General features: G+C 40.0%; 2 protein-coding genes across 3 annotated transcripts; both read left to right on the forward strand.

Moving 5' to 3' along the window:
* The first annotated feature begins 1767 nt into the window (after positions 1 to 1767).
* LOC139953072 (E3 ubiquitin-protein ligase RNF181-like) lies at positions 1768 to 18567 on the forward strand. Of its 2 annotated transcripts, XM_071952472.1 has the most exons (6): positions 1768 to 1880; positions 2044 to 2184; positions 5205 to 5249; positions 5758 to 5849; positions 6755 to 6939; positions 12677 to 18567. In XM_071952472.1, the coding sequence occupies exons 2-6, from the start codon at positions 2102 to 2104 to the stop codon at positions 12734 to 12736; spliced, it is 465 nt and encodes a 154-aa protein (XP_071808573.1). In that variant the 5' UTR covers positions 1768 to 1880; positions 2044 to 2101; the 3' UTR covers positions 12737 to 18567. The 2 variants fall into 2 exon arrangements, with proteins under 2 accessions (XP_071808573.1, XP_071808574.1); XM_071952473.1 differs by having other exon boundaries at positions 1792 to 2184.
* Positions 18568 to 19950: 1383 nt separating this feature from the next.
* Positions 19951 to 24799, forward strand: LOC139953008 (multiple inositol polyphosphate phosphatase 1-like). Its single transcript, XM_071952393.1, has 3 exons — positions 19951 to 20894; positions 21759 to 21996; positions 22376 to 24799. The coding sequence occupies exons 1-3, from the start codon at positions 20048 to 20050 to the stop codon at positions 22878 to 22880; spliced, it is 1590 nt and encodes a 529-aa protein (XP_071808494.1). The 5' UTR covers positions 19951 to 20047; the 3' UTR covers positions 22881 to 24799.

Below are 24799 nucleotides of genomic sequence, written 5' to 3' on the forward strand. Positions count from 1 at the left end.
CTCGAATAGTGAGATGCAAACACACACATCGGCCCATTCAAATTTGTCTTCACACAAACTTATAATAATTGTTTCGAGTGTGGTCAGGCTGGAAAAATCAAGACTCCTGGTATAACTCTGAAGAGGGTTGGACTAAGACCAGAGTGACTGTATAAACTGCAAGATCAGAAATAGGAGGTCTAAATAAGCCTTTTATAGAATGGAGGTCCGAGCAAAGTGGCCGTTTACTGTCTGGAACAGCACAAAACCAGAGTTGATGTTTTTTATATTATGAATTTTTATAAATAATGTTCTACTTTTTTTGCTACCGAAAATCAGATTGAACAGTTTGTGAAAATACATTGACTACTGTGCAAAAAGGTACAGTGTTCTGGTTGCATTATTTTCCCTGTACGTCAAAGTTGCCATCCTGAAAAAGTTCCTGATGGTAAATTAAGGGTTTTCTCTTTTTTTACAATCGATCTAAAAACAAAAACATTTCCATTGAAAAGTTCAACGACACTGGCAATTATGTGGTGCACTACCCCATGTGGGAAGAGCAAGTACTACGCTACGACACTGCCAATTATTATGTCTCAGAAAGAAAAGAAAAACATTGCGTCTAGTATAGGGGTGCACTGCATCCACTCATGGGGCCGGTGACAAGTAATGGGGAGAGGTTGATGGTATAAAACATTGTGAGAAACGGCTCCCTCTGAAGTGCCATAGTTTTCGAGAAAGAAGAAATTTTCCACGAATTTGATTTCGAGACCTCAGGTTTAGAACTTGAGGTCTCGAAATCAACCATCTAAACGCACACAACTTCGTGTGACAAGGGTGTTTTTTCTTTAAGTATAGTATTATCTCACAAGTTCGATGACCGATTGAGCTCAAATTTTCACAGGTTTGTTATTTGATGCATTTGTTGAGATACACCAACTGTGAAGGCTAGTCTTTGACAATTACCAACATAGTGTCCACTTCCTTTAAAATTATTCTATAGTTACACCTTGGAGTATTCTGGATGGCCGGCTATAGCCTACCCTGAAATTGGTCCTACTTTCCACTTTAGAGGCTGGGCAGTGACATTTCGAAATTGACGGATTGGCGTATTATACACCGGTATAAGTGAGTTAGATATGGCACTTCCAAACCGAGAACCTACGACAAAAGAGAACAGTGTCAAACGCTCGGCCAAAGGTCCGCAGTTGGCAAAGAAAGCCAATGGGAGCTGTCACAAAAATAAAGGTATACATTGCAGCAGGTAGAGTGAGCGTAGGTCTAGTGAAGTGCTGCACTTGTTTGCTTTTGGCTCCAAGGGGGCGTGATCCCCATAATATGAAATATTGAGCAGATCATTTCAAGTTTTGGAGTCACTGAATAATCTCCCATTTACTTTAAAACGAATGTGCTCAGAATATTATATGTTACGCATTGGTCTAGATCGCTCGGAAAAGTTGTCACTTCATCAACCAATGTCAAGCGGATGCTGATCCTCGGCCTCACAAACAGACGACGCGGACAATTAATAATTCGTTACTTTGCTGCATAGCGCCCCCACTAGTTTGACAAATTCAAGGGTGACCTATTAATTATTGCACGTAAAAATAAATATTAATCAAATTTCAAAGTAACTAATGCGTCCTTTAAAAATTCTTAAAACTCTTTCTTGTTAATTTAAAGTAAACAAAAACACATTTTGACTAGAACTATTTATTTTTTGTGGTATTTTGTTAGTTTTAATTTAATTTTGTTTACGGACAAAGTGCGTTGAACAACCAAAACAATGTGACTTCAGATTTTGCTGTCAAAATAACAACATTGCTCCAGGTTCTGCGAAGTCATTCATTCCTTGACGAAAATGTTATCGTGGAAAAGGGAGATTTGCTAATAACAAAAAGGTATAGGAAATAACTGAGCTTAGAAGCAGACTTTAAACAACTGCTTCTTGAAACTTGGTTATTCTTCATTTTGTTTATTTTTTCGCTGGTAAACTCAACTTGAAAAGTCCATCATTCGACTGTATTCATTGTTTTGTTACTATTTTATAACAAACAAAAACAGTTACAGGTACACCGTACACGAACAAGTGCCCGATTTGTATTTAAAGTCAACTTGAGAAATGGCTTCATATTTTGATGAACACGACTGCCAACCTACCAATGGATCAGGTCCAGATGCAAGCACGCTTCTACGATGGGCAAGGTATTAATTAAAACATATTTATAGTATACTCAAACAAACCAAAAATCACGTTCTTTAATAATAATTTCATTTTTTTTTTAAGTTGAAAATTAATAATAACTGTAGAGTGTAGGCCCTAACTTTGGTCAAAAATTAATTAAACTAGGATTAAGTCTTGTGACTGAGACAAACATGTCAACTTAGACCTGTAGACCACTAAACTAACTGTAGCTGTGCTTCCTTTTTTTGTTTTTTATTTACAATTTTTTTGACATCAGTTGTAATTGTATAACGCCAATGACTGACGATTGCAATGTCATATATTATTATATTCAATGATCATTGTCATTAAATTGATAATACGACCATCATAATGTAGGCTATAATTATAGGCGTTGCGACAACGTAACCCTCCCCGCCATCGGGAGGTGGGTTATGTTCGCAACTTCTTAAGATCAGAGATGAAAATCTTGAGAGACAAAAATAGGAGTACAGCTAATCTCAAGTTACTTATCGTGCTTATAAAAATGGGGGTCTACTCTATTGGTACAAAGTTAAAACCAATGTTTGTATGAGAAAGATTGTCAGCTTGGCGTTTATATCCCCCTACTGTGTGTTCGCTTAACGGGAAGATCCTCTTAACTAACGATCAAACAGGCAAAATAAAGTGCCATTATGAATCAGGGGAGATGGAGGGACAGAATTATCACAAGTCATGGTTTAACTGGGTAAAATCAAAATTATTATTCTTTATCCCCGATGCAAATTTAACATATATCGTTGCGGTACCCGCTGCCAAAACATAGGATTCAAACTGCCTTTAGCTACCGGGCTACTCGGTAGTCTAGTTGGTAAGACACTGCTCTAGAATTGCAAGGGTCGTGGGTTTGAATCCCACCCGATTAACATGCCTACAGGTGATATTTTTTCACAGGACCTGGGAAGTACTGAGTATGCAGTGCTAACACACATCAGTGTATGGGTAAAATCAAAATTAATATCCTTTAACTATGAAAGAGGTTTGTTCAGCTATCGTCTCATTGGAACGAACCTTACACGTTCTAGGAGGTACATGTAGGTGTTGGGCGCGATCGGTCAATCTGCGCGATAAACCGATCGCGCTGCGCTATTGAACGATCAAATTAAGATCAATTGGTCGCGCAGCAATTGGTCGATCGCGCAACAATCGGTCGATCGCGCAACAATCGGTCGATCGCGCAATGACATCTTTGCGCGATTGACCGATTGCGCTACGAGTATTTTTTCCCGTTATCAGTGGATCGCGCAGGAAAGGCTTTGCGCGATCTACCGATCGTGCAGGAATGGGTTTGCGCGATCGACCGATAGTGCAGGAAAAGTTTTGCGCGATCAACCGATCGTGCAGGAAAAGTTTTGCGCGATCTACCGATCGTGCAGGAATGGTTTCGCGCGTTCGACCGATCGTGCAGGTAAACTATTCCTTGGGGCGATTTTTCAAAGCAATAAAATTCATAGCAGGACAAATTTTCAGTATCACCATAGTGATTTATATAGTGACGTCACACTACGATTGATTTGCAGTTACAATCAATGTTACATCTTTGTGAATTTGGCCCCTGAATATCAGCCGATCGCGCCAAACAATTCCTGCACAATCGGCCGATCGCGCAAAACCATTCCTGCACAATCGGCCGATCACTCATAACCATTCCTGCACAATGGGCCGATCGCGCTGAGCCATTCTCGCACGATCGGTTGATCGCGCGCATGTTCGTTGCTGAATGTTACGCGATCGACCGATTGTTGCGCGATCGACCGATTGTTGTGCGATCGACCGATTGCTGCGCGACCAATAGATATTTCAATAGCGCAGCGCGATCGGTCGATAGCGTAGCGCGATCAACCGATCGCGCAGATTGACCGATCGCGCCCAACATAGGTACATGTAGTAGTAGTGTAAAATAAAAGTCTGTTTTGAAAAATGGAACATCAGCCAACTTCTGACGGTATCCACATCTGGGTATCACTCTCAGCTAGTTGAACTCAATTAAATTCAATTTCTTTAATTCATTACAGATTCCAAGTCAAAAGTGTAAAAAAAATTCCCTGTGTGCACTAAAAAGAATCAATTTGATATTCATTAAAAAACAAAAACATTACATTTTATATACACTTGAATTTATTACAAAAATTTTCTTTTAAGCAATAAAAAGGCTAGTTCATATTTCAAAAAGAGAGAAACATCAAAATCTCACCATCAATGATTTAAAGGCAGTTGACTGGACACTTGGTAGTTACTCAAAATAATTATTATTATAAAACCTTACTTGGTAACGAGTAATGGGGAAGGTTAATAGTATAAAACGTTGTGAGAAACGGCTCCCTCTGAAGGGCAAAGTAGTTTTCCCCGAATTTGAGACATCAGATTTAGAACTTGCGGTGTCGAAATCAAGCATCTGAAAGCACACAACTTTCACCCAGGGGTATAAATGGGTACCTGCGAGGGTAGAGGTTGATATTGTGAATGAAAAGCTTTCGGAGCGCCACGGCAGCTCGGGGCTGTATACTCCCTAAATGGGAGCTGAGAAATATTGAAAGGATGTTTATTGGCCCAATGACCAGGGGACTAATGTAAAGCGCATTGATACGGTTTATTGTGAAATGCGCTATATAAGAACTTGTTATTATTATTATTAACTTCGTGTGACAAAGTGGTTTTTTTTTTCTTTCATTATTATCTCGCAATTTCGACAACCAATTGACTCAAATTTCCACAGGTTTGTTGTCCCATGCATGTTGAGACAAAGTGACAAGACTGGTCTTTGACCATTACCAGTAGTGTCCAGAGTCTTTAAATAGAAAAACAACAACTAAGTTACATTTTGAAAAGTTGTTGCGATGATTGTAACACTCCATCCTCGCGGCGGTCGTAGATGATGGAATGTTAGTTACGATCATCGCAACGTGGTCTAAGCCTAAGAGTATTCTTACAATATGGCTATGTTTTCTCATATAAATTCTCCCCATTGATCAATTTTCTAAAATAATCCCTTTCTCAACAGGTTACTACTAAATGATGTTCGATCTTTTGCCGCTAGCTTTGAAGGGTAAGTTTTCATTCAAGGGTTTTGAAAGCTTTTGTAAATTTTTGCCATGTCATGATTCCCTACTCACTGTGAATGAAATTGTATGCAAATTTACCTGTAGAAGTAATATATTTTCAATAGTTGTAAAGTTTTTGAGAACAAAATTGAAAATCACAGAGCACTGTTTTCAGGGGGGGGGGGCGTTATCTGTTGTACATGCTAAAATAATTTTTGTCTCACTGAGACGAAAAATTTTTTATGTGACATTTTTCTACTCATTTCTGAAAAACGTGAGCACCTCAGCAAGTAAGTTTGTCAGGAAACTTTTAACCAAGATAATCTCCAAATTGTTTAAGGTTATTATAAATCTGTGGAAGTTGTGTTTTGTGTCATACAAAAAGTACCCAAACCCTTCCGACAACATAAATGTAGAGGGCTTGTAAATGTTTGCAATTTTCAACTATAACTTGGTTGCCAGTTTGAAAGAGGATCAACAGTTGTTCATTCGTTTTCGTTCTGTTTTATTTAGATTTGATTTTTGGGGTGAGGAGAGAAAAGGTCCTCCAGCCTCTAAGGATGTGATTGCAAAGTTACAAGAAAAGGTTGTTGGTGTAAATGAAGGTATGTCAAACAGTGTCACTCCTTCCTAAACAATGTACATTCTTGATCCTTTAATCATACTTATGGCGTGTAGTGGATGAGTGGTCTAGTGCAACGGATCCAAGCTCTGGTTGTCAGCAGCAGAGTGTGGGTTCGATTCCTACTCATGACACTTGTGCCCTTGAGCAAGGCACTTAACCTTAAAGGAACACGTTGCCTTGGATCAGTCAGGTTGGTCTTCCAAAAGCCTTTGAAACCGTTTGTTATGAAATGCAAATGGTTAGATAGATAATTTAGAAGTAGAATATAATGATCCACACACACATGCCTCGAAATTGCATGGTTTTCGTTTTACGTTGCTCAGAAACTTGGTTGGCCATTTTGTGGAGTTAAAGTTTTTACTCCATAAAATGGCGGACCGTGTTAGGTAAAAGGAAAACTGTGCAATTTCGAGTGATACTTGTGTTCCACTTTTAAAATATCTTTCTAACCATATGCATTTCATAACACACGATTTTAAATGCCCTTCAAAGACCAACTCGACTGATCCAAGGCCCTGGTTCCTTTAATTGGTGTTTAAAATGGTGGGATGGTTTTTCATTCTGCTCTACCAGCCATGCTCCTAGTGGATGGTACCCATGCCTGCATCCTTACAGACTGTGAAGGGAGTAACCCTGTTTCAGCCCCAGGTAGGTAAGTGGCACCGTGATTTGGGTCGATAGCCCAAGTCAGTTAAGTGTAGCTCACACCTTGAAGTGGCAGTCTAGCATTTTAATGTCTGGCATCTCACACGACGTCGGACTTAAGTGTGTCGAACTTACGACGTGTATTATGAAATGATGAATTGTTGAACTCGTCGCAGCTGTGACACGTTGCGTTCTATTGAAATTTGAAAACTGATTGACTTTGTTTTTTCACTTCCACAGATTCCAGATGTCCAATTTGTCTAGTTGAATACAGCGCCGGTGAAAAATGCAAACAGCTTCCCTGCAAACACGACTTCCATCCGACCTGCATCTTGCCGTGGCTTGGACAAACCAACACGTGTCCCGTCTGTCGACACGAACTGCCAACTGACGATGAAGGTTATGAAGAATATAGGAGAGAAAAGGTGAGATATGTTCTAAGAATAATAATAACAATAGTTAGTTTTTATGAAGCGCTTTTCATGCCCGAAGGCGTCCCAAAGCTCTTTACATTATTTCCCCTGGACACTGGGCCTTAAATCATTCCTTAAACCATCTCAGGTCTCCTGGTGGGGAATATGCAGCCTGTGCAACATTGATATGCGCTACTCGGCTAAATCAATCACAAGAACCATCTCTGCCCTAATATAGGTACCCATTTCCCCCTGGGTGGAGAGATATCATGTAGTTAAGTGTCTTGCTCAGGGACACAAGTTCCGTGACTCCGAACCCACATTCTGCTGAACAGAACAGTTCTGTGTTCTTGTCCGCTCAGACACGACACCATACAACACACTTCTGTTATGGCCTAGCTGTTGAGAGTACTAGATTCAAACTCTTGTGTTTCTGATCAGCAGAGTGTTGGTTTGAGTCCTGCTCGTGACATGTGTTTTCTTAAGCAAGACACTTAACCATGATGCTTCATCCTTCGAATGTGACGTAAAGCCGTTGATCCAGTGTGTTGTGTAACGCACGTTAAAGCACCTAGTGCATTTTATCCAAAAGAGAAGGGGTTCGCCTTGGTGATCCTGGTTTGCATATTTTGCCACATCACCTTGTAAAGCTTTAATGTTGCTATGTAAAAGGAGTAGATCTCATAATTCAAACAAAGTCCCACATACTGTATGTTAAAGCGCCTTGAGCATCACTGAGTGACGAATATGTGCGCTATATAAGAATAGTATAATATCAAAGTCTTATATAGCGGGGCAAACCCCTTCTCCTTTTCGATAAGTGCACTGAGTTTTTTGACATGCGGTACACAACAAATGCGACCAACGCCCCTTCCGAAGTGTTTTGCTTAAGGACACAGGTGGCACGGCTGACCAGACAAGTCTGTTGGCTTTGTGTTTTCAATTGAATAATTGTACTACACTGTGTAGTGACACCTTCCTTGAACCATGGAGGAAGGAATAGAAGGAGCTCGAACGAAGGGACTTCAAAAGTCGAACCTGCGGTACCGCGGTCGTTTAACAACACCTCGTAATCACCAACATACCTTATACAGACAATGGGCGACCTGGCGTATGTGAGTTTGCGCGTGCGCACTTGGTTCTTCACTCAACCATGGTGTCGTATGTCGTATGTCGTATGTGTATAATACAGAAAAACAAGACCTGAAAAAAATTGTGTACACTTGTGCTCACCAAATCGAAAAACACAATTGAATACCAACCACCCTTGTGTGCTAATACCCAAATTTTGAACCACCGCTAGTGACCGGAAAGTCACAAAAAATATGCCATGATGTTTCAGTGAAACACCACAAACGGTAAATGAAAACGTGTATAATTCACAATTCTTGTCTCCAATGATTCAATTTTACATGAAGGCAACGGTACAGAGCGGCGGTGCCGCATGTTCTGTACAAAGAAATCTAATCCTGCTCGTTAATCGGCCGTCCAGCTGGAGGTCTCCTATCTTTTTCCACTGGTTAGACGGGGGCATTGTCAGGGTATTCTTTTGTTACTCTGCGGTTTTGCGGGCGTTCGAGCTCCTTCTATTCCTTCCTCCATGCTTGAACACAAGTTGAACATGAGCAAGTTGTGTTCAACCAAGTGTTGAATCTGATAAATAATTGATCCCGATCCCGAGGCTGATAAATTATTGGGGACTCTTGGTAACACTTGGTGGCAGCAGACTTACCTGATAATTTCCATGGCTTTCAGAAACATGCGTATGCCAAGAGTTATGTATAAAGAGCAAGAGAGCACACTGGTCTTGAAAAGCGGCCTGGTGTGCTGCCATTTTGTAAGTTGAAAAAACCCGAGCATTGCATAGCGTGGTCAAACACACACACCAAGGTGTACTTGATATTCAAGGCACGTACAACGCTCTTACAAAATGGCACGTGTCTCCTCGTGGTCTCGTCACATTTGTGCATGCAGCATCACCAGTGCGCCCTCTAGTTCTTAAATATAGCTCTATGGCGCATGCTCAGGTCTATGTAAACAATGGAGATTTACAATGTACCTGTTATGTCTGCTGCCACCTAGCGTTCCAAAGTCTCACATAACCTTTCCACTCTATTGAGTAATGGAGTATAGCCTACTTGGTCGAGCACATAAGAATAGCAAGCGATGAATTTTGATTATCAACTGAACTGATACATGTTGTTCTGCATAATTCAAAGGAAATTGCTCATCGATCTTTGTTACAATGGGTTACACCTTACCCTTATGTACTGAGGACATACTTTAAAGGCACTGGACACTGGTAGTTATTACTCAAAATAATTGTTAGCATAAAATTTTACTTGGTCACGAGCAATGGAGAGCTGTTGATAGTATCAAACGCTGTGAGAAACAGCCCCCTCTGAAGTCATGTTGTTTTTGAGAAAGAGGTTATTTCTCACTCAAATAATAAACAACTTCAGGCCTGATGCATTTTATTAGATGTCTTAAAGCATACAATAGTGTGCGACAACGGTGTTTTTTTTGTATTTCATTACTTTCTTGCAACTTTGATGATCAATTGATTACAAGTTTTAACAGATGCATATGTTGGAATACACCATGGAGGAAGGAATAGAAGGAGCTCAAACGACCCTCAAAACCGCAGAGTAACAAAAGAATACCCTGACAATGCCCCCGTCTAACCAGTGGAAAAAGATAGGAGACCTCCAGCTGGATGGCCGATTAACGAGCAGGATTAGATTTCTTTGTACAGAACATGCGGTACCGCCGCTCTGCACCGTTGCCTTTGTGTAAAGTTGAATCATTGGAGACAAGAATTGTGAATACGCACGTTTTCATTTAGCATTTGTGGTGTTTCAGTGAAACATGGCATATTTTTTCATTTTTTGTGACTTTCCGGTCACTAGCGGTGGTTCAAATTTTTTTTATAAGCACACGAGGGTGGTTGGTATTCAATTGTGTCTTTCGATTTGGTGAGAACAAGTGTACACAATTTTTATCAGGTCTCAAAAAAGTTGTTTTTCTGTATTATATCCATACGACATACGACACCATGGTTGAGTGAAGAACCAACTGGCACGCGCAAGCTCACATACTCCAGGTCGCCCATTGTCTGTATAAGGTATGTGGGTGATTACGTGGTGTTGTACAACGACCGCGGTACCGCACGTTCGACTTTTGATGTCCCTTCGTTGGAGCTCCTTCTATTCCTTCCTCCATGGATACACCAAGTGAGAGTACTGGTCTTTGACAGTTACCAAGTGCGTTCAGTGCCTTTAAATCCATCAGACTCAAACTGCGTACATTTGCCAAACTTGTTTTAGACTAAGTTGGTGACCCCTAATATTTAAAGTTCATCCCATCTCCTGCTGAGACACTTCCTTATTGTAGTTGGAGCTGAACTCTTTGTGCTGGCAGGCTCATGCTTGCGACAAAGTTTTGGCCAGGATTTGGTGTAAGGGTGTCCAAATTTGCTGGAATTTATGAAAACTGGATGTCTTATAAGCTTAGCGTCCAAAGTGTGTACTTACAACACATTAAAATGTAAATGACAAAAAAAAAACTGAAACTTTGCATGGTGGAAGTATAACTAAACTGCGCCAATAAAGTATCTAAACACTTACAAATTGTCAGATATATCGGAACCTGAAATAGTATGCCAAAAAATAATTATTCATTTCGAGTCACTGTTAATTTCTGCCCATTTTGACACATCTTGTGTTGCGCTACGATGTTGTTTAGTGGATTTATGGACACTTGAGTGGCTTAAGGTCGAATTTCAAAAGTTGTAAAAGCCCCTATTCAAGCTAAATCGTTGTATTGTGACGAGTAAGAACAGCGTTTCTTTTGTCCACCTTTTATAAACGATTTTTTTGTCGCTTGTTTGATAAATCGGTTGTGATGAACATCAGCAATAATTGTCAGTAACCAAGCAAAGGGGTCAAAGATGGGAGGCATACAACAATATGGGTTAAGAGCCAGAATCCCTGATTATGATGAGACAGGGAAAGGTGGTTCAAGATAACAGGAAAGATGGCTCAAATGACCAAACAGGAAAGAGGATGGATCATTGGTTTGAAAGAAGCCGGTACGTCGATGCGAGCTGCAGCTCATGGTTACAACGTCACCAGCGACGGTCAGTAAATGATGAGATGGCTACAGTGTACCAAGCTCAGGGAAATGGGGACGACCTGTTAAAGGAACACGTTGCCTTGGATCGGACGAGTTGGTCTATAAAAAGCGTTTGAAACCGTTTGTTATGAAATGTATATGTTTAGAAAGATGATTTAAAAGTAGAATATACTGATCCACACAAGTATCACTCAAAATTGCACGGTTTTCTTTTTACGTCGCGAACTATCACCGTCGGCCATTTATGGGAGTCAAAATTTTGACCCCCATAAATGGCCGACCGTGTTATTGGACGAGGTAAAAAGAAAACCACGCAATTTCGAGGCATATTTGTGTAGATCATTGTATTCTACTTTTACATCATCTTTCTAACCATATGCATTCTATAACAAACGGTCACAAAATGCTTTTCAAAGACCAACTCGACCGATCCAAGGCAACGTGTTCCTTTAAGGAGTGGCCGTCCGAGGGTGACTACTACAGTAGAAGAAAGTGAACAAGTCCATAAAGCCTGACACCACTCTCGAGGGATTGCGACGCATCCTGATCAGGAAATGGCAGGGGATTGACCAGGTACAGATCAGAGGTCTCATTGGGAGTATGAGAAGACGACTCCTTGGCGTACAGGACAGTGATGGAGGACACACTAAGAACTGAGGACAGGATATCAGCAGTTTTAGAGTTAAAGATACGGCAATAAATTTTATGGTCAAGTAAACCAAACGAGTTTGTGTCTTTTGTCTTGATTTTGTCTGTGTGTGAGGCTTGTGTGAGTTCCCTTCTGGAATTGGGGTGAATAGGGGCTTTTGCAACTTTTGAAATTCGACCTTAAGCCACTCAAGTGCCCATAAATCCACCCAACAACATCGTAGCGCAACACAAGATGTTTCAAAATGTGCAGAAATTAACGGTTTATAGAAATGAATAATTATTTTTTGGTATACTATTTCAGGTTCCGATAAATCTGACCATTTGTAAGTGTTTAGATACTTTATTGGCACAGTTTATAAGGGAGGTTTGCAGAGACACCATGTGAATATCTCGTTTCTAGTAGTGTTGGTTTTGAAAAGAACCTGTGGCTATAAACAACTACTCCAAATAGAGGTACTCACATTGTGTTACTGGCCTGTATGCTTCGTTTTTGGAAGGGCAAGGGCACTAAGGCATTTTCTCCTTGGTAAAGAGCACCCTATGAGGAACCTGTAAATTTCTTCCTCAAATATTTCAATGGCATCAAGGCAATGAGCAGGGGGCATAGAGGCAATCGCCTCCATTGCCTCCAGAAAACTTCTTTTAAGAATTATCCTGGTGTAGAGTTTGTTTGCTGTACCTGACAGACAAAGATAAACAGGCCTTGAATTATCCTACGGCACCCACAGTAAATAGACCGATCCATTAAGCTCCGCCCCATTGCGTATTAACCAATCACAACCCAATGCACAACCAAATTAAATGGTCCAGTGACCAGGGTACTAATGTTGGAAGCACTTTGAGACGCCCTTCAGGTGTTAAAAGTTCTATTATCTTATCGGTAGATTGACATGTGCACTGGAATAAGACTAATAAACAAATACAACTCATTACTAATATTCTCGTTCTCTTTCTTGTCCTTCAGGCCAGAGCAAAACAGAGGGAGTTTGAAAGAGAATCTCTGCACAGCGCTATGTATTCATAATAAAAGATTTTGAAGGTGTGGCTAGGAATGTCTTAATGTAGAGAAAGTTAACTCAAGGAGGAACATTGAGCTACATCGGTAGGTGATGTATCAAAAGTATTCTTCCAAAGTTCAGTACACTGTTTGGGAGGGGGGGGGGGTTGCTAGAGAGGGTGACAGGGTTTGCCCAAATCAGCACCTCAGCAAGTAATATTTTTCAGGGAGCTTTCTACCATCATTATTTTCAAATTGTGTGGACATTGTGTTTTATGTCCTACAAAAAGTAGCCAGACCCGTTGTAATTGCGAGCAATGTAAGGCAACTTTGTTTTGTAGTCAGTGACTGTTGAGTGATAAGATATCTAGAAGATCTTTGACCCTGTGACTTTTTAAAAGCCTTGCCGATCTCGTGTTCATCGGACAAATGTCAACTTACAGCAATATTGGGAATTATCAAAGGCCAGTATCTGCACTTAAAGCCATTGGACACTTTCTGTAAACAGTATCGTCCAAAGGCCCACACTTCATGTATTACAAATTATATAAAATAACAAACCTGTGAAAATTTAGGCTCAATCGGTCATTGGAGTCAGGAGAAAATAACGGGAAAACCCACCCTTGTTTCTGCAAGTTTCGCTGTGTCATGACATGTGTTTAAAATAAATCCGTAATTCTCGATATCAAGAATTGATAACTGTTTTAATGTTTTCTCAAAAAGTAAAGCATTTCATGGAATAATATTTCAAGGGAAGTCTTAACCATTACCCTCTGTAAACCCTGTAAGTTATTTGTTAACCTGTGAACTTTAAAAAAAAAATTCTGTTCCGAAAATGTCCAATGGCTTTAATTGGGAAGGTACACCTTTGGTAATTACTCAAAAAAATAAATGGCCATAAAACTTCCCTGGTATAGAAGCACACTTGCAGCTGTTGGTAATGTGTAACAATTTGGGAAACAACTACCTATAAAGGAATGTCAAAGAGGGATTCAAAAATATTTGAAATAGGGCCGATTTCCCGGTCTTCAAGTTTGTGAGAAAAAAAAGTTAAAATCTCAGAGCAACATTTCAGACAAGTTACATATACATTGTACATGCTAAAATAATGTTTGTCTCCTGAGACAAAAGTTATTTTCCTGACATTGTTTACTCATTTCTCAAAAACTGCAGCACCTCAGTAAGTTATATTTAAAGGAAGCGTTCTACCATCATTATCTTCAAACCATGCAATTTAATGTAAATCCGTGGACATTGTGTTTTGTGTTTTGTGTCGTACAAAAAGTACCCAAACTTAAGTAATTACTAAAAGTATACACTGCCTTTAAGTCTGTCTCTGATAGCCCACTTCTTAAAGGCGTGTCTTACGACGCATCTGGTTTATATTAGAGACCTTCTTTCATCACAGGATGTACTGATTGTCGCATCCTGGAGACTTTGTCCGTGACCTTTGCAAACATACACTTTCACCCGTTACACCGCTGTAGAGCAAGGCTCACCCACCCACACATTGTGTTTCACTGTGTAACCTTCACCCCTTCCTACAGAATAACTACCCCTCCACCCCCCCCCACCCTCTCCACCCCACCCCACCCCCCCCCCCCCCCACCACAGATTACACAACTTGAAGTGAAAAACATGTCTCTAATAGCTGACATTATTAGAATGTTGTTAAAAAAAGATTGCTTGGAACACTTGCCATGCCTACATTGTTAGAACTGTTGAAGATGTTTATTTTGACAAAATGTTCTGCGTAGACTGTTTCAGATCCCGCTTGTTTTTGTCATATGTATGGCTGACAAGAGCATTGTGTTGGTCCAACAAACTGGATTACGTATTTTTTTAAATAATACAAAAGTGGTTCACTGGGTCATTCTGACTGTGTTGAGTGCTCTTAGGTGTTTGGGCACGTCTTTGAAAATGTTTTTTTCTCCCCTTTCTTTCTTCCCCGTGAAATTTCTCTGAAAATGTTCTTATACATAATACTGGTACTTCCAAAGCTCAACGTTTCTTGAACCTGGTACATTGACTACGATTAGTAGATGACGTTGACATGATAAGCATTACATCATGCTGATGTCACCAGTGCCCAATTTCAGGAACAGAAAAGGGTCAGTAAACGAAGAATTTTAAGGCACTGGACAGTGGACACTATTGGTAATTCCTCAACATAATTGTTAGCATACAAACATACTTGGTAATAATATTCATTCAAACCTACTCGGTAACGAGCAATTGAGAGCTGTTGATAGTATAAACCATTGTGAGAAACCACTCCCTCTGAAGAGAAAGAAACAATTTCTCACTCAAATGTTTAAAGGCAGTGGACACTATTGGTAATTGTCAAAGACCAGTCTTCTCACTTGGTGTATCTAAACATATGCATAAAATAACAAATCTGTGAAAATTTGAGCGCAATCGGTCATCGGAGTTGCGAGATAACTATGAACCACCCTTGTCACACAAAGTTGTGTGCTTTCAAATGCTTAATTTCGAGACCTCAAGTTCTAAACTAGAGGTCTCAAAATCAATTCGTGGAAAATTACTTCTTTCTCCAAAACTACCGGTACGTCACTTCAGAGGCAGCCGTTTCTCACAATGTTTTATACTATCAACCTCTCCCCATTACTCTTTACCAAGTAAGGTTTTATGCCAATAATTATTTGAGTAATTACCAATAGTGTCCACTGCCTTTAATTGGTAATTACTCAAAATAATTATTATCATAAAACCTTACATGATTACGATTAATGGGGAGAGGTTAATGGTATAAAACAATGTGAGAAACGGCTCCCTCTGAAGTAAGGTAGTTTTGTATTTTTGTAGATTGTATTTTTCCACGAATTTGATTTCGAGACCTCATATTTGAGGTTTGAGGTTTCGAAGTCAAGCATCTGAAAACACACAACTCTGGTGACAAGGTGTTTTTTCTTTCATTATCTCGCAACTTCGACGACCGATTGAGCTCAAATTTTCCCAGCTTTGTTATTTTATGTATATGTTGAGATACACCAACTGTGAAGAGTAGTCTTTGACAATTACCGACATAGTGTCCACTGTCTTTAAATTGTGTTTGAGACCTCAGCTGAGGTCCTGAATTCAAAACATCTGAAATCCCTCAACAAGAGAAAGGTGTGTTGCAGCAACTAACAAATTTCAGTAAACATGGAGACGTTTATCACTTGTTTTGGAAGGGAGTTTACCGGTAGTTCCTAAATATTGTTATGTATCCTGATCATCTGATTCTAAAAACCTGATTCCTTTCCAAACCTCAAAAGGAAATTAATTGGCATTACATTTTTATGTATCACACTTCCCATTTGATTTGAATTATTTTTGTTCTTCAATTCATTTATCCTGGTTGTTAAAGGGTATTATGTACTTTTTCCTAACAAAAAAACACAATTTCCACAGGTATACATTAAAGGCAGTGGACACTATTGGTAATTACTCAAAATAATTATTAGCATTAAACCTCACTTGGTAAAGAGTAATGGGGGTAGGTTGGCAGTATAAAACATTGTGTGAAACGGCTCCCTCTGAAGTGGAGTAGTTTTCGAGATAGAAGTAATGTTTTCACGAACTTGATTTTGAGACCTTATAGTTAGAGTTTGAGTTCACGAAATCAAGCATCTGAAAGCAAACAACTTCGGGTGATTATTGCTTTGCAACTTCGAGGTCTAGTTCAAATTTTCACTGGTTTGTTTTGTGCATAGGTTGAGATACACCATGTGAGAAAACTGGTCTTTGACAATTGCCAAAGGTGTCCAGTGTCTTTAATTTGGAACAATTTATACAGGAAAGTTGCAATTTGGACAAGTACGGACAAGGTTTATTTTTTCCACAGTAACATTGCTACACAGGCAATAATGAAATATACACTTTTTGCCTATATTGTGGTCTCCTTTAAAAAGCTTACTCACACGTCCTGTTAAAATTAGTCATAAGACTTAACCCTTGTCTTAAATCAGACACAAGGAATATGTAAAGGAATGGTATTTGGGTAACATCTCGGTTGTGCACTTTTGGTTCATCATTGACACAGCAATTGTTCTTTAATATAATTAAATAACAATTGAGATTTAACTGCTACACCAGTGGTTTTCAAACTGTTGGGAATAAAATGGACACCGGAAAAAAAAGGTGTGTTCATGATTGTGACTGCAGTACTGCACATATGCAAAGTATTTTTGATATCTTAAAGACACTGGACACTATTGGTTATTGTCAAAGACCAGTCTTCTCACTTTGTGTATCTCAGCATATACATAAAATAACAAACCTGTGAAAAGTTCAGCTCAATGGGTCGTCGCAGTTGCGAGATAATAATGAAAGAAAAAAACACCCTTGTCTAACGAAAATATGTGCTTTCAGATGCTTGATTTCGAGACCTCAAATTCTAAATCTGAGGTCTCGAAATCAAATCCGTGGAAAATTACTTCTTTCTCTAAAACTACATTACTTCAGAGGGAGCCGTTTCTCACATTGTTTTATACTATCATATACTATTTTGTCCATTGCCTTTAATAATGACATTGCGATAACTGCTACATAACTGATTTTCAAACTGTTGGGCATAAGATGGACACAAACAAAATGTGTGCCTGTGATTGTGACTGTGCAGTACTGCACATATTATGCATTTTTTTTATGAAAACAAATCACTATAACTGTTTTAAATTGTACAATGAAATTGTTATACCAGAGATTGTAAAACCTAAATTGTGAATGGAATTTATTTATATTATTGATCAACCATTTTCTTACCTTAAACAGTATTAGATATCCCTTCACTCTCTTAGTGTAAAAGAGTGAAAATTTCACTCCCTTGTCCGAGTGGTGTTAGTTTCACTCTTTTGAGAGTGAAAGTCAATCTGTGTCACTCTTTTTGAGTGAAATTGGAACAAACTTCACTCTACATCGATTTGAAAGTACCCGTCTTTCACTCTAAAAAGAGTTGTCCACCATAATTTTTATGTCTCTTTGCAAGAGTGGTATGGCGGACAAAACGACTGGTTTTCACTCTTACATTAAGAGAGCAAACTAACTCATTTTTGTGTAACATTGAAGGCACTTGACAATGTACACGTTTGGTATTGTCAAAGATCAGTCTTCTCACTTGGGTTATATCCCAACATATGCATACAAAAACAAATCTGTGAACATTTAGGCTCAATTGGTCACCAAATTGCAAGAGAATAATGAAAGAAAAACCACCCATGTTGCATTACTTTGTGCTTTCAGATGCACAGTATAAAACAATTATTTTTGGTCCGTTTATAAAGGCACTGTCAAAATAACTGTTAGCATCAAAACCTACTTGGTAAGAGCAAATAGAGAACTGTTGGGAGTATAAAACATTGTGAGAAACCGCTCCCTCTGAAGTGACCTAGTTTTTTGAGAAAGAAGTAATTACTCACGGAAATATTTGAAATGATTTCACTGTGTTCTGAAAATCAAGCATATGGATGAAAGCACACAACTTGCGCGACAAGGGTGTTTCTTTCATTAGTCACTCGCACATTCGACGACCCATTAATTGAGCTCAAATTTTCACTGGTTTGTTAGTTTATGCATATGCTGAGATTCTACCTCCATGCACCAAGATAAGAAGACTGATGTCCAGTATCTTAAAACTGAGACCTAAACTTTGTCTTTTATACAGTTGTCACATTAAATCGCTTATTTCGGACCCATTTACAAATGATTTAGTCTGTAAATAGTTTATACTTCATTTGTTTTTATTATAATGATTTGGAATATTTTTCCTTTCATCGGAAGGTTAAAGTGTAGAGCAGCTTCAGTTTACTGCAGGGGTGGAACAAACTTTAAAGACGTTATTGGAAGATTAAACACAAGACATGTAACCAAAGGTTGACCTGTGTGTTATGATTCATAGTTTATATTGTCACTCCCCTAAACAGGAAATGTACCCTTCCTGGCTCTTTTATTCAATTAAAGGGGGTGTCATGGGGACGATTCAAATAATGGGAGTGGTCCATACAGAACAAGGGAGTTTTAAGCACCCTTTGCAGATACACTGGACGATGTGCATGTATTTTGTTTTTATTATTCAAATGCATGACCAATTGAGTCAACATGTTCAATTTGTTGTACCAAGTGAGAATACTGACGGCAACTTCACCAAACTCTTCCTAACCTAGGATTAATCTTAGGACTCGTGAGTTAAGCTCCGTATCTGAAGACGTTAGGACGCATTGAACCAATTAGGACGAGTAACTTGTTCTGAACGGGTAGGATTAATTCTAGCGTTTGGTGAATTCGCAAAGTTATAATCTGCGATATTCTGTCGGACGTTTGTTTGGAAATAATGTACCGATGAAAAGCTCTATTACCCCGCCTGTCCCTTCCCCGAACACACCACTCTCAAACAAGTTCCTCGGACATTGGTAAACGACAACAAATTATCGTCTCGCTGAGGCTAGTTAATGCACTTCCTTATTTTGTCTATTGACTTTAACCCATCATCTTTAGGTCTTGAGAAAGACCTGCATTCTTAACAAGGTGTTTCCTCAATACTGCCAACAGAAAGAGCGAAGTCATTGTTTGTAAACACTCGTGGGATTGTAACTTGTAAATTTGAAGACTGGGCATTTGAAGTTCAATTCTTGTAAATTCAATAACAGGTTACAAATTAGAGCCAAATTGGATCCACGTACGCCCCAAAGTGAGTCAAGAAACTAATTTGGTGTGCTTTGAAAAAACTCCAGATGTATCTTTTCTTTATGTGGATCTTGTTAATGAAAGACAAAAAGGCTACGTCTACGGCTAGATATGGCATGGCTGTACGGCTGGAGCCGAAGCATAGACTTCTATTGAACCAACGAACCCTTGAAGCATTAACTAAACTTGTACAAAATACCAATGAAACCAGGCACCGCCGTCCGTAGACTCGGTCACTTTTTGTGACCTTTGAAAGTCCGTTTATAGACGCGCCTTATTTGCAGAGAAAACGTTGTACTCGAGCTTTATAATCTATGGAACGCGAACGAGGAATAAACTGCGGTTAATTCATGAAAAAGACCGAGCGATTGATGTAAAGTACTATAAGCTATACAAGTTGGTGTTTTGATAATTTATGACTCTTTGGCATTCTATATAAAAAAAACTTAATCATACTGCCCCGTTCTAGTAGTTTCCTTCCTACATGGTGTGACTAATACAACCAGGGTAACGTGAGTCATTCTCAGATGTCTGTTTAAAACACGTACCTTGATGACCGCTCCTTTTTCGCACTCGCTGTCGAGCACTTGGTCGCAACACATCCTTTTAGAGAAACTTTCCCTTCTTTAGTTGAACACTTTCAACCGCTTTAAAATGACGGGATTAAGGTCGTTTCTTGGGGCGACCCTCACACTGGGATTCTTATGCACGGTTTTTGCCCAGATGCCCCTCTTCTCGACAGAGACGGGCTACGATTTAATATTCAGCACCGCCGAGTTGGCCCAGCGTCAGCTTACATGGCTGAACTTAGCGAGGCAGATGGGGGTGGACGCACCGGAGGGTGTGGAGAACTGCTCACTCATCGGGTTATACATGGTGATCCGAGAGGGGACAACGTTCCCAAGTGAGGCTGACACCATGGCGCTGAATTCCCTACAGCAGAGGATGCGATCGCAGCCCATCAACTCAGCCCTCAGGTATCTCAAACAAGTACCCGATAGCAGGCTGCCGATGAACATGGCGGGAAAGCTGTCCGAGGCAGGACGACAAGAGATGAAGATGATCGCAATGCGACTCAAGTCCCGCTTCACTGAGCTCTTCTCAGGACCAGACATTGATCTATCCCTGTTCAACTTCCAGTCCATGAACACCACTGCTAGCATCGAGAGTGCCGTGGCGTTCGTCCAGGGACTCGTTGGCGAGAACCAGATCTGTGAGACCATATCTTCGGAGATGAACGTCACGGTCAACTGCCAGGAGAACCCCAGGACGTCCCGCGTCTCGACACCCACCTCAGCGTATATCCCCAACCAACCGATCTCCATGGACTCCCTTCTCCGACCATATATCACCGAAAGGAACTGTCTGAGTGATGCCAACAAAGGGAGGACGAACACGGAGGTAAGAGCTTTCCAGATGGGCCGCGAGATGGCACAACTGACACAGAAGATTGTCACCAAGTTCACACCCCCTCGGGCTCAACCGTGGAACATCACCCAAAGTAAGTTAATGTTTGAAATCCAAGTTTGGGATAAACGCAAAACAAATTACATACAATTTGTCCCATTGATTGGAGAAGCTCATTGGTTATAACTCTCTACACGATTGCGCCGATAGGCGTAGCCTGTTTCTACTCTTGTGTCCAACTCACACGCCGCAAACAATGCCATGTTTTATCAATAACTAAAATTTTCAAAATAAAGAACTGTGCGGAGTTTTTAAATGTGGCTAGCCATGCCTAAGATGTTATATAGAAAGCATTACCATCCCCGTGTTCCCTTCCAAACCTCTAACACTGATCTGTGGTTAAACGGACCCAATGTGCTTAAAGCTCACAAACCAAAAAAGATAAGGTTTCAGCCGAAACGCAATCATTGTAGCGTGTGTGACTGTTCGGTCCTAATAATTGCTGAGATTTATATAGGAACAATAATCTGCTTGTGAAAATCATAGTATGTAATTTTCTTAGACTCCCTGCACTAATGCCACAAGCCAAAAATAGTGCCGTCATTGAGGTAAATAAAGACGATATATCATTGGCTGTGCACTTCTTCATTGTTTGTCATCAAAGCTGGCGGCCAAAGATCATAGGGCCCTCATAATTGCTTTAAATGGCTGAGATTTATAAAGAAATGATAATCTGCTTATGAAAATCATGTTATGTTAATCAATAGACTTTTTGCATAAGACGTCACATGCCCCCAAAAGTGTCCTCATTGACGTCAATAAAGAACTTAGATATCATTGGCTGAAAGTCGTGCACATGTACATTTGTGTTCGTCATCAAAGATAGCGACCAATGCAATAAGCAATTCTGTGAGAAATTTCATGCAAACAACAATAACTCCCGGGGAATTTATTTCAGGCGAGGTTCAACTCCTGTCCAAGATCTGTGGGTTCCACAACGCCCTGTTCAAGGACAACAGCACTTGGTGTCAACTCTTCGAGTACGAGGATCTCAATGTGGCCGAGTACGAACGAGAACTTCAGCACTATTGGGACGAATCGTACGGATTCCCGGTCAATTCGCGGGTAGCCTGTCCGCTGATCAACGACACCTTCGAGTATTTGGAGGGATTCACCGCAAGAAATCCCAACTCCAAGTAAGTGCATCTCTTTGGAACTCCTTGCATGCCTGGTGCCTGTTTCCCTACAGCCTACAAACTACATGTAGACTGTTTTGAGAGGAATATTAATTCCTACCTTTCACCTCCCTGAGTTCTTTCCACTTTAAATAATATATTTGTTTTCTTCTTTTTGTTGCCCCGTACCAAGACGCGATTTTTCATCAATGACCTAATTCCGTGTGGTTAACCTGCAGTTTACTTGCAATCTATTTGTTTTTTGTTTGCTTTTGTTTTTTTATAGCAGACCTCCTTGTCCAAAGGACAGGCAGGCTGTGGGAATCCGAAAATGTTGGGGTTGAGTTGAACCGTGTGTTCCCTCCGTTATTATGTGATATTGTTTTTCCCTGTACTACAGTCTCCCCGTGATGAGCATGAAGTTCACCGACGAGAACACTCTCCTTCGGCTCATTAGTCTCCTGGGTATCAACAGAGACCAACAACAGCTCGCGGCCAACAACTACGCACGCAACCGCAATCGTGAATTCCGCTCAGCAAAAATGGCGCCATTTGCCGGCAACCTCGCCATCAACCTCTTCCGTTGCCAGGAGGCCGGCGGCATCTTCTTCTCCGATCAGACCTACAGGGTGAACGTGATGCTGAACGAACTTCCGGTCAACGTCACCTACTGCCCGAACGGTCTGTGTGACATCAACGTCTTCAAGAATGGGTTCATGAAGCAGGCTGGACAGTGCTTGGTCGACAAAGAGTGTCACAGAGCTATACGGCTTGGACCAAATGGTGGAGGAGGACTTGGCGGTGGAAGTAGAGCAGCTGCTTCGAGCTTTGCCCAATCACCGCTCAATGTCTTCTTTGCTTTGGCTGCAATAGTTGCGGCAAAGATTGGCTATGGTGGATTATAGAGGGCGCTTCTTATTCTGTTAGTCGTTTCTGCCAGTCAGTTTCAGCAACAACCAATTCAGTTTCATTAAACACCACGTGTTCAATATTCAGCATGTTTCTCTGAGCACTCAAATTAGGGTGTATGTTTAGTTATTACTGCATTCAATTTCGTTTTCATGCACACACGATTTGATCCTCCTTTTAAACATTCATTTCTATGGAAGTTGTTCCCCGGAGATTTTGTCACCCCCCCCCCCCCCCCCCAAACTAAAAAAAAAGCTTACATGGGCTAGAGGAGGATGATTCAAGGGCATTATCTGAAGAAAAACTTGTACACCTCTTGCGTGGGGAGAAAATCTCCTGCATTATCAGTTAAATTTCTGCTTCCTAAAATATGTAACATTGAATGATTGTCGTGCCTTCAGCTGTTGGCTTTTTCAAAATCTTATGGATCTTTGCTACCTGATGAATTTAATGATCTTAGATTCTTCTTACCTTGAATGATAGGCCCTAAACTTTTAGAATTAAATGCTTTGCCGATGCATGCAACAGAGCATTCGTTTTTGAAAGAATTTGAATGAGCTTGATTTTAAATTGAGTGAATTTTTGTTAAAACTGGCGGAAAAAATAAAACACCCAACGGCATGGATTGGGTCCTACAGCACCTTCCGAAAAAACACCGTATTTTATAACAATGTCTAAGACGTTGGTTTTTCCACAAGCATGTTTTGAAGATTTTTGTTTTGAATCGGTTATTGTTTGTATGACTTAATTTGATTCATAAGTTGTGAATAGAACCCTTTCTTATCGTATATAATACACAGTGATTAAACTAGAGTTGCAATGAGTAAAGATTCGACAACTATTTTATTCAGTATTAACATGTTTTTCGAAGTATTATGTAAATATTACTTAAAAGCAAAATATTAAGACACTAACTCTTTCAATCCAGCAGATGTCCAACGTGACCATTTTTGGCCTCAGCTATGTTGCTTTGATAATAATATAAAACGCACAAAATGATCAGGCCACAAGTTCCAGTTTCGTTTAATTACCAAGTCGAAAGTGTTTTACTGATATTTAAGGATTAAACAAAACTTTATGGTTTTCTGTAGCTAACAATCGATGGATGGATGGTCAACCATTATTTTTTGGAAAACAACAAGCAAATTTCTGCCTGAGACGTAAGTTCGTAAGAGATATGTTACGGTTACGAATTGTTCAACAATTAATTGTTGAAGGGGCTGTGTCGCCATGATCTAATACTTTAAAGGGCGCTGTCATAAGGGAGGTTTAGCTGCCGTTCCGCGTGAACGTGAACGTGAACGTAAACGTCAGGAAATTGTATCGTTAAAATCTCACGATTTTAGCATGCGTGAAGTTACCATTAATTTTCACGTCAGGTACGAACGTGCGCGCAGACGTTATACGCAAGCATGCAATAAGCCCAAAGTGGCGACACCACCTATAGAAACAACACAATTTGTTGACGTTCACGTTTACGTTTTTGCTTGCTCGCGTAAACGTGCAGCTAAACCTCGCTATTGTTATCATCACGCGTGCGTGAGAGTGAGATTTCACAGAATTCAATGTTTGGCCACGCATGGAGGAAGAAGGGCAATGAGACTCGTTGTGAACAAGACAACCTAGCCCCTTTAACCTTTAGTTTAGAACTCTCCATAATTATCACAAACAAAATTGTATAGGTTGTTTGTTTATTGGAAACAATGATAGATTAGTTTGCCAAAGTTCAACTGCTTATTAAAAATACTCGTATGCGGAATACAACAGGAGCATGATGACGCCAGATTAACTCTGGTATCGGAAATCTTTACTATTATTAATTAATACAATTATTTGAATGCTCAGAAACGCTACGTTTAATGTAATAATGATAACCCAAGTGCCTTTACATTCGTCATTAAAATAAAATAAAAGT

The sequence above is a fragment of the Asterias amurensis genome, chromosome 21, assembly GCF_032118995.1.
Source record: "Asterias amurensis chromosome 21, ASM3211899v1".
NCBI classification, from domain to species: domain Eukaryota; kingdom Metazoa; phylum Echinodermata; class Asteroidea; order Forcipulatida; family Asteriidae; genus Asterias; species Asterias amurensis.

Excerpts from the sequence above, each read along its gene's own strand:
- LOC139953008 (XM_071952393.1), top strand. The coding sequence starts at position 20,048 with ATGACGGGATTAAGGTCGTTTCTTGGGGCGACCCTCACACTGGGATTC. Across the intron at positions 20,895-21,758 it reads ACCGTGGAACATCACCCAAA|GCGAGGTTCAACTCCTGTCC; the intron begins GTAAGTTAATGT and ends AATTTATTTCAG. Across the intron at positions 21,997-22,375 it reads GCAAGAAATCCCAACTCCAA|TCTCCCCGTGATGAGCATGA; the intron begins GTAAGTGCATCT and ends CCTGTACTACAG.
- LOC139953072 (XM_071952472.1), top strand. The coding sequence starts at position 2,102 with ATGGCTTCATATTTTGATGAACACGACTGCCAACCTACCAATGGATCA. Across the intron at positions 5,250-5,757 it reads TTTGCCGCTAGCTTTGAAGG|ATTTGATTTTTGGGGTGAGG; the intron begins GTAAGTTTTCAT and ends TGTTTTATTTAG. Across the intron at positions 6,940-12,676 it reads AAGAATATAGGAGAGAAAAG|GCCAGAGCAAAACAGAGGGA; the intron begins GTGAGATATGTT and ends CTTGTCCTTCAG.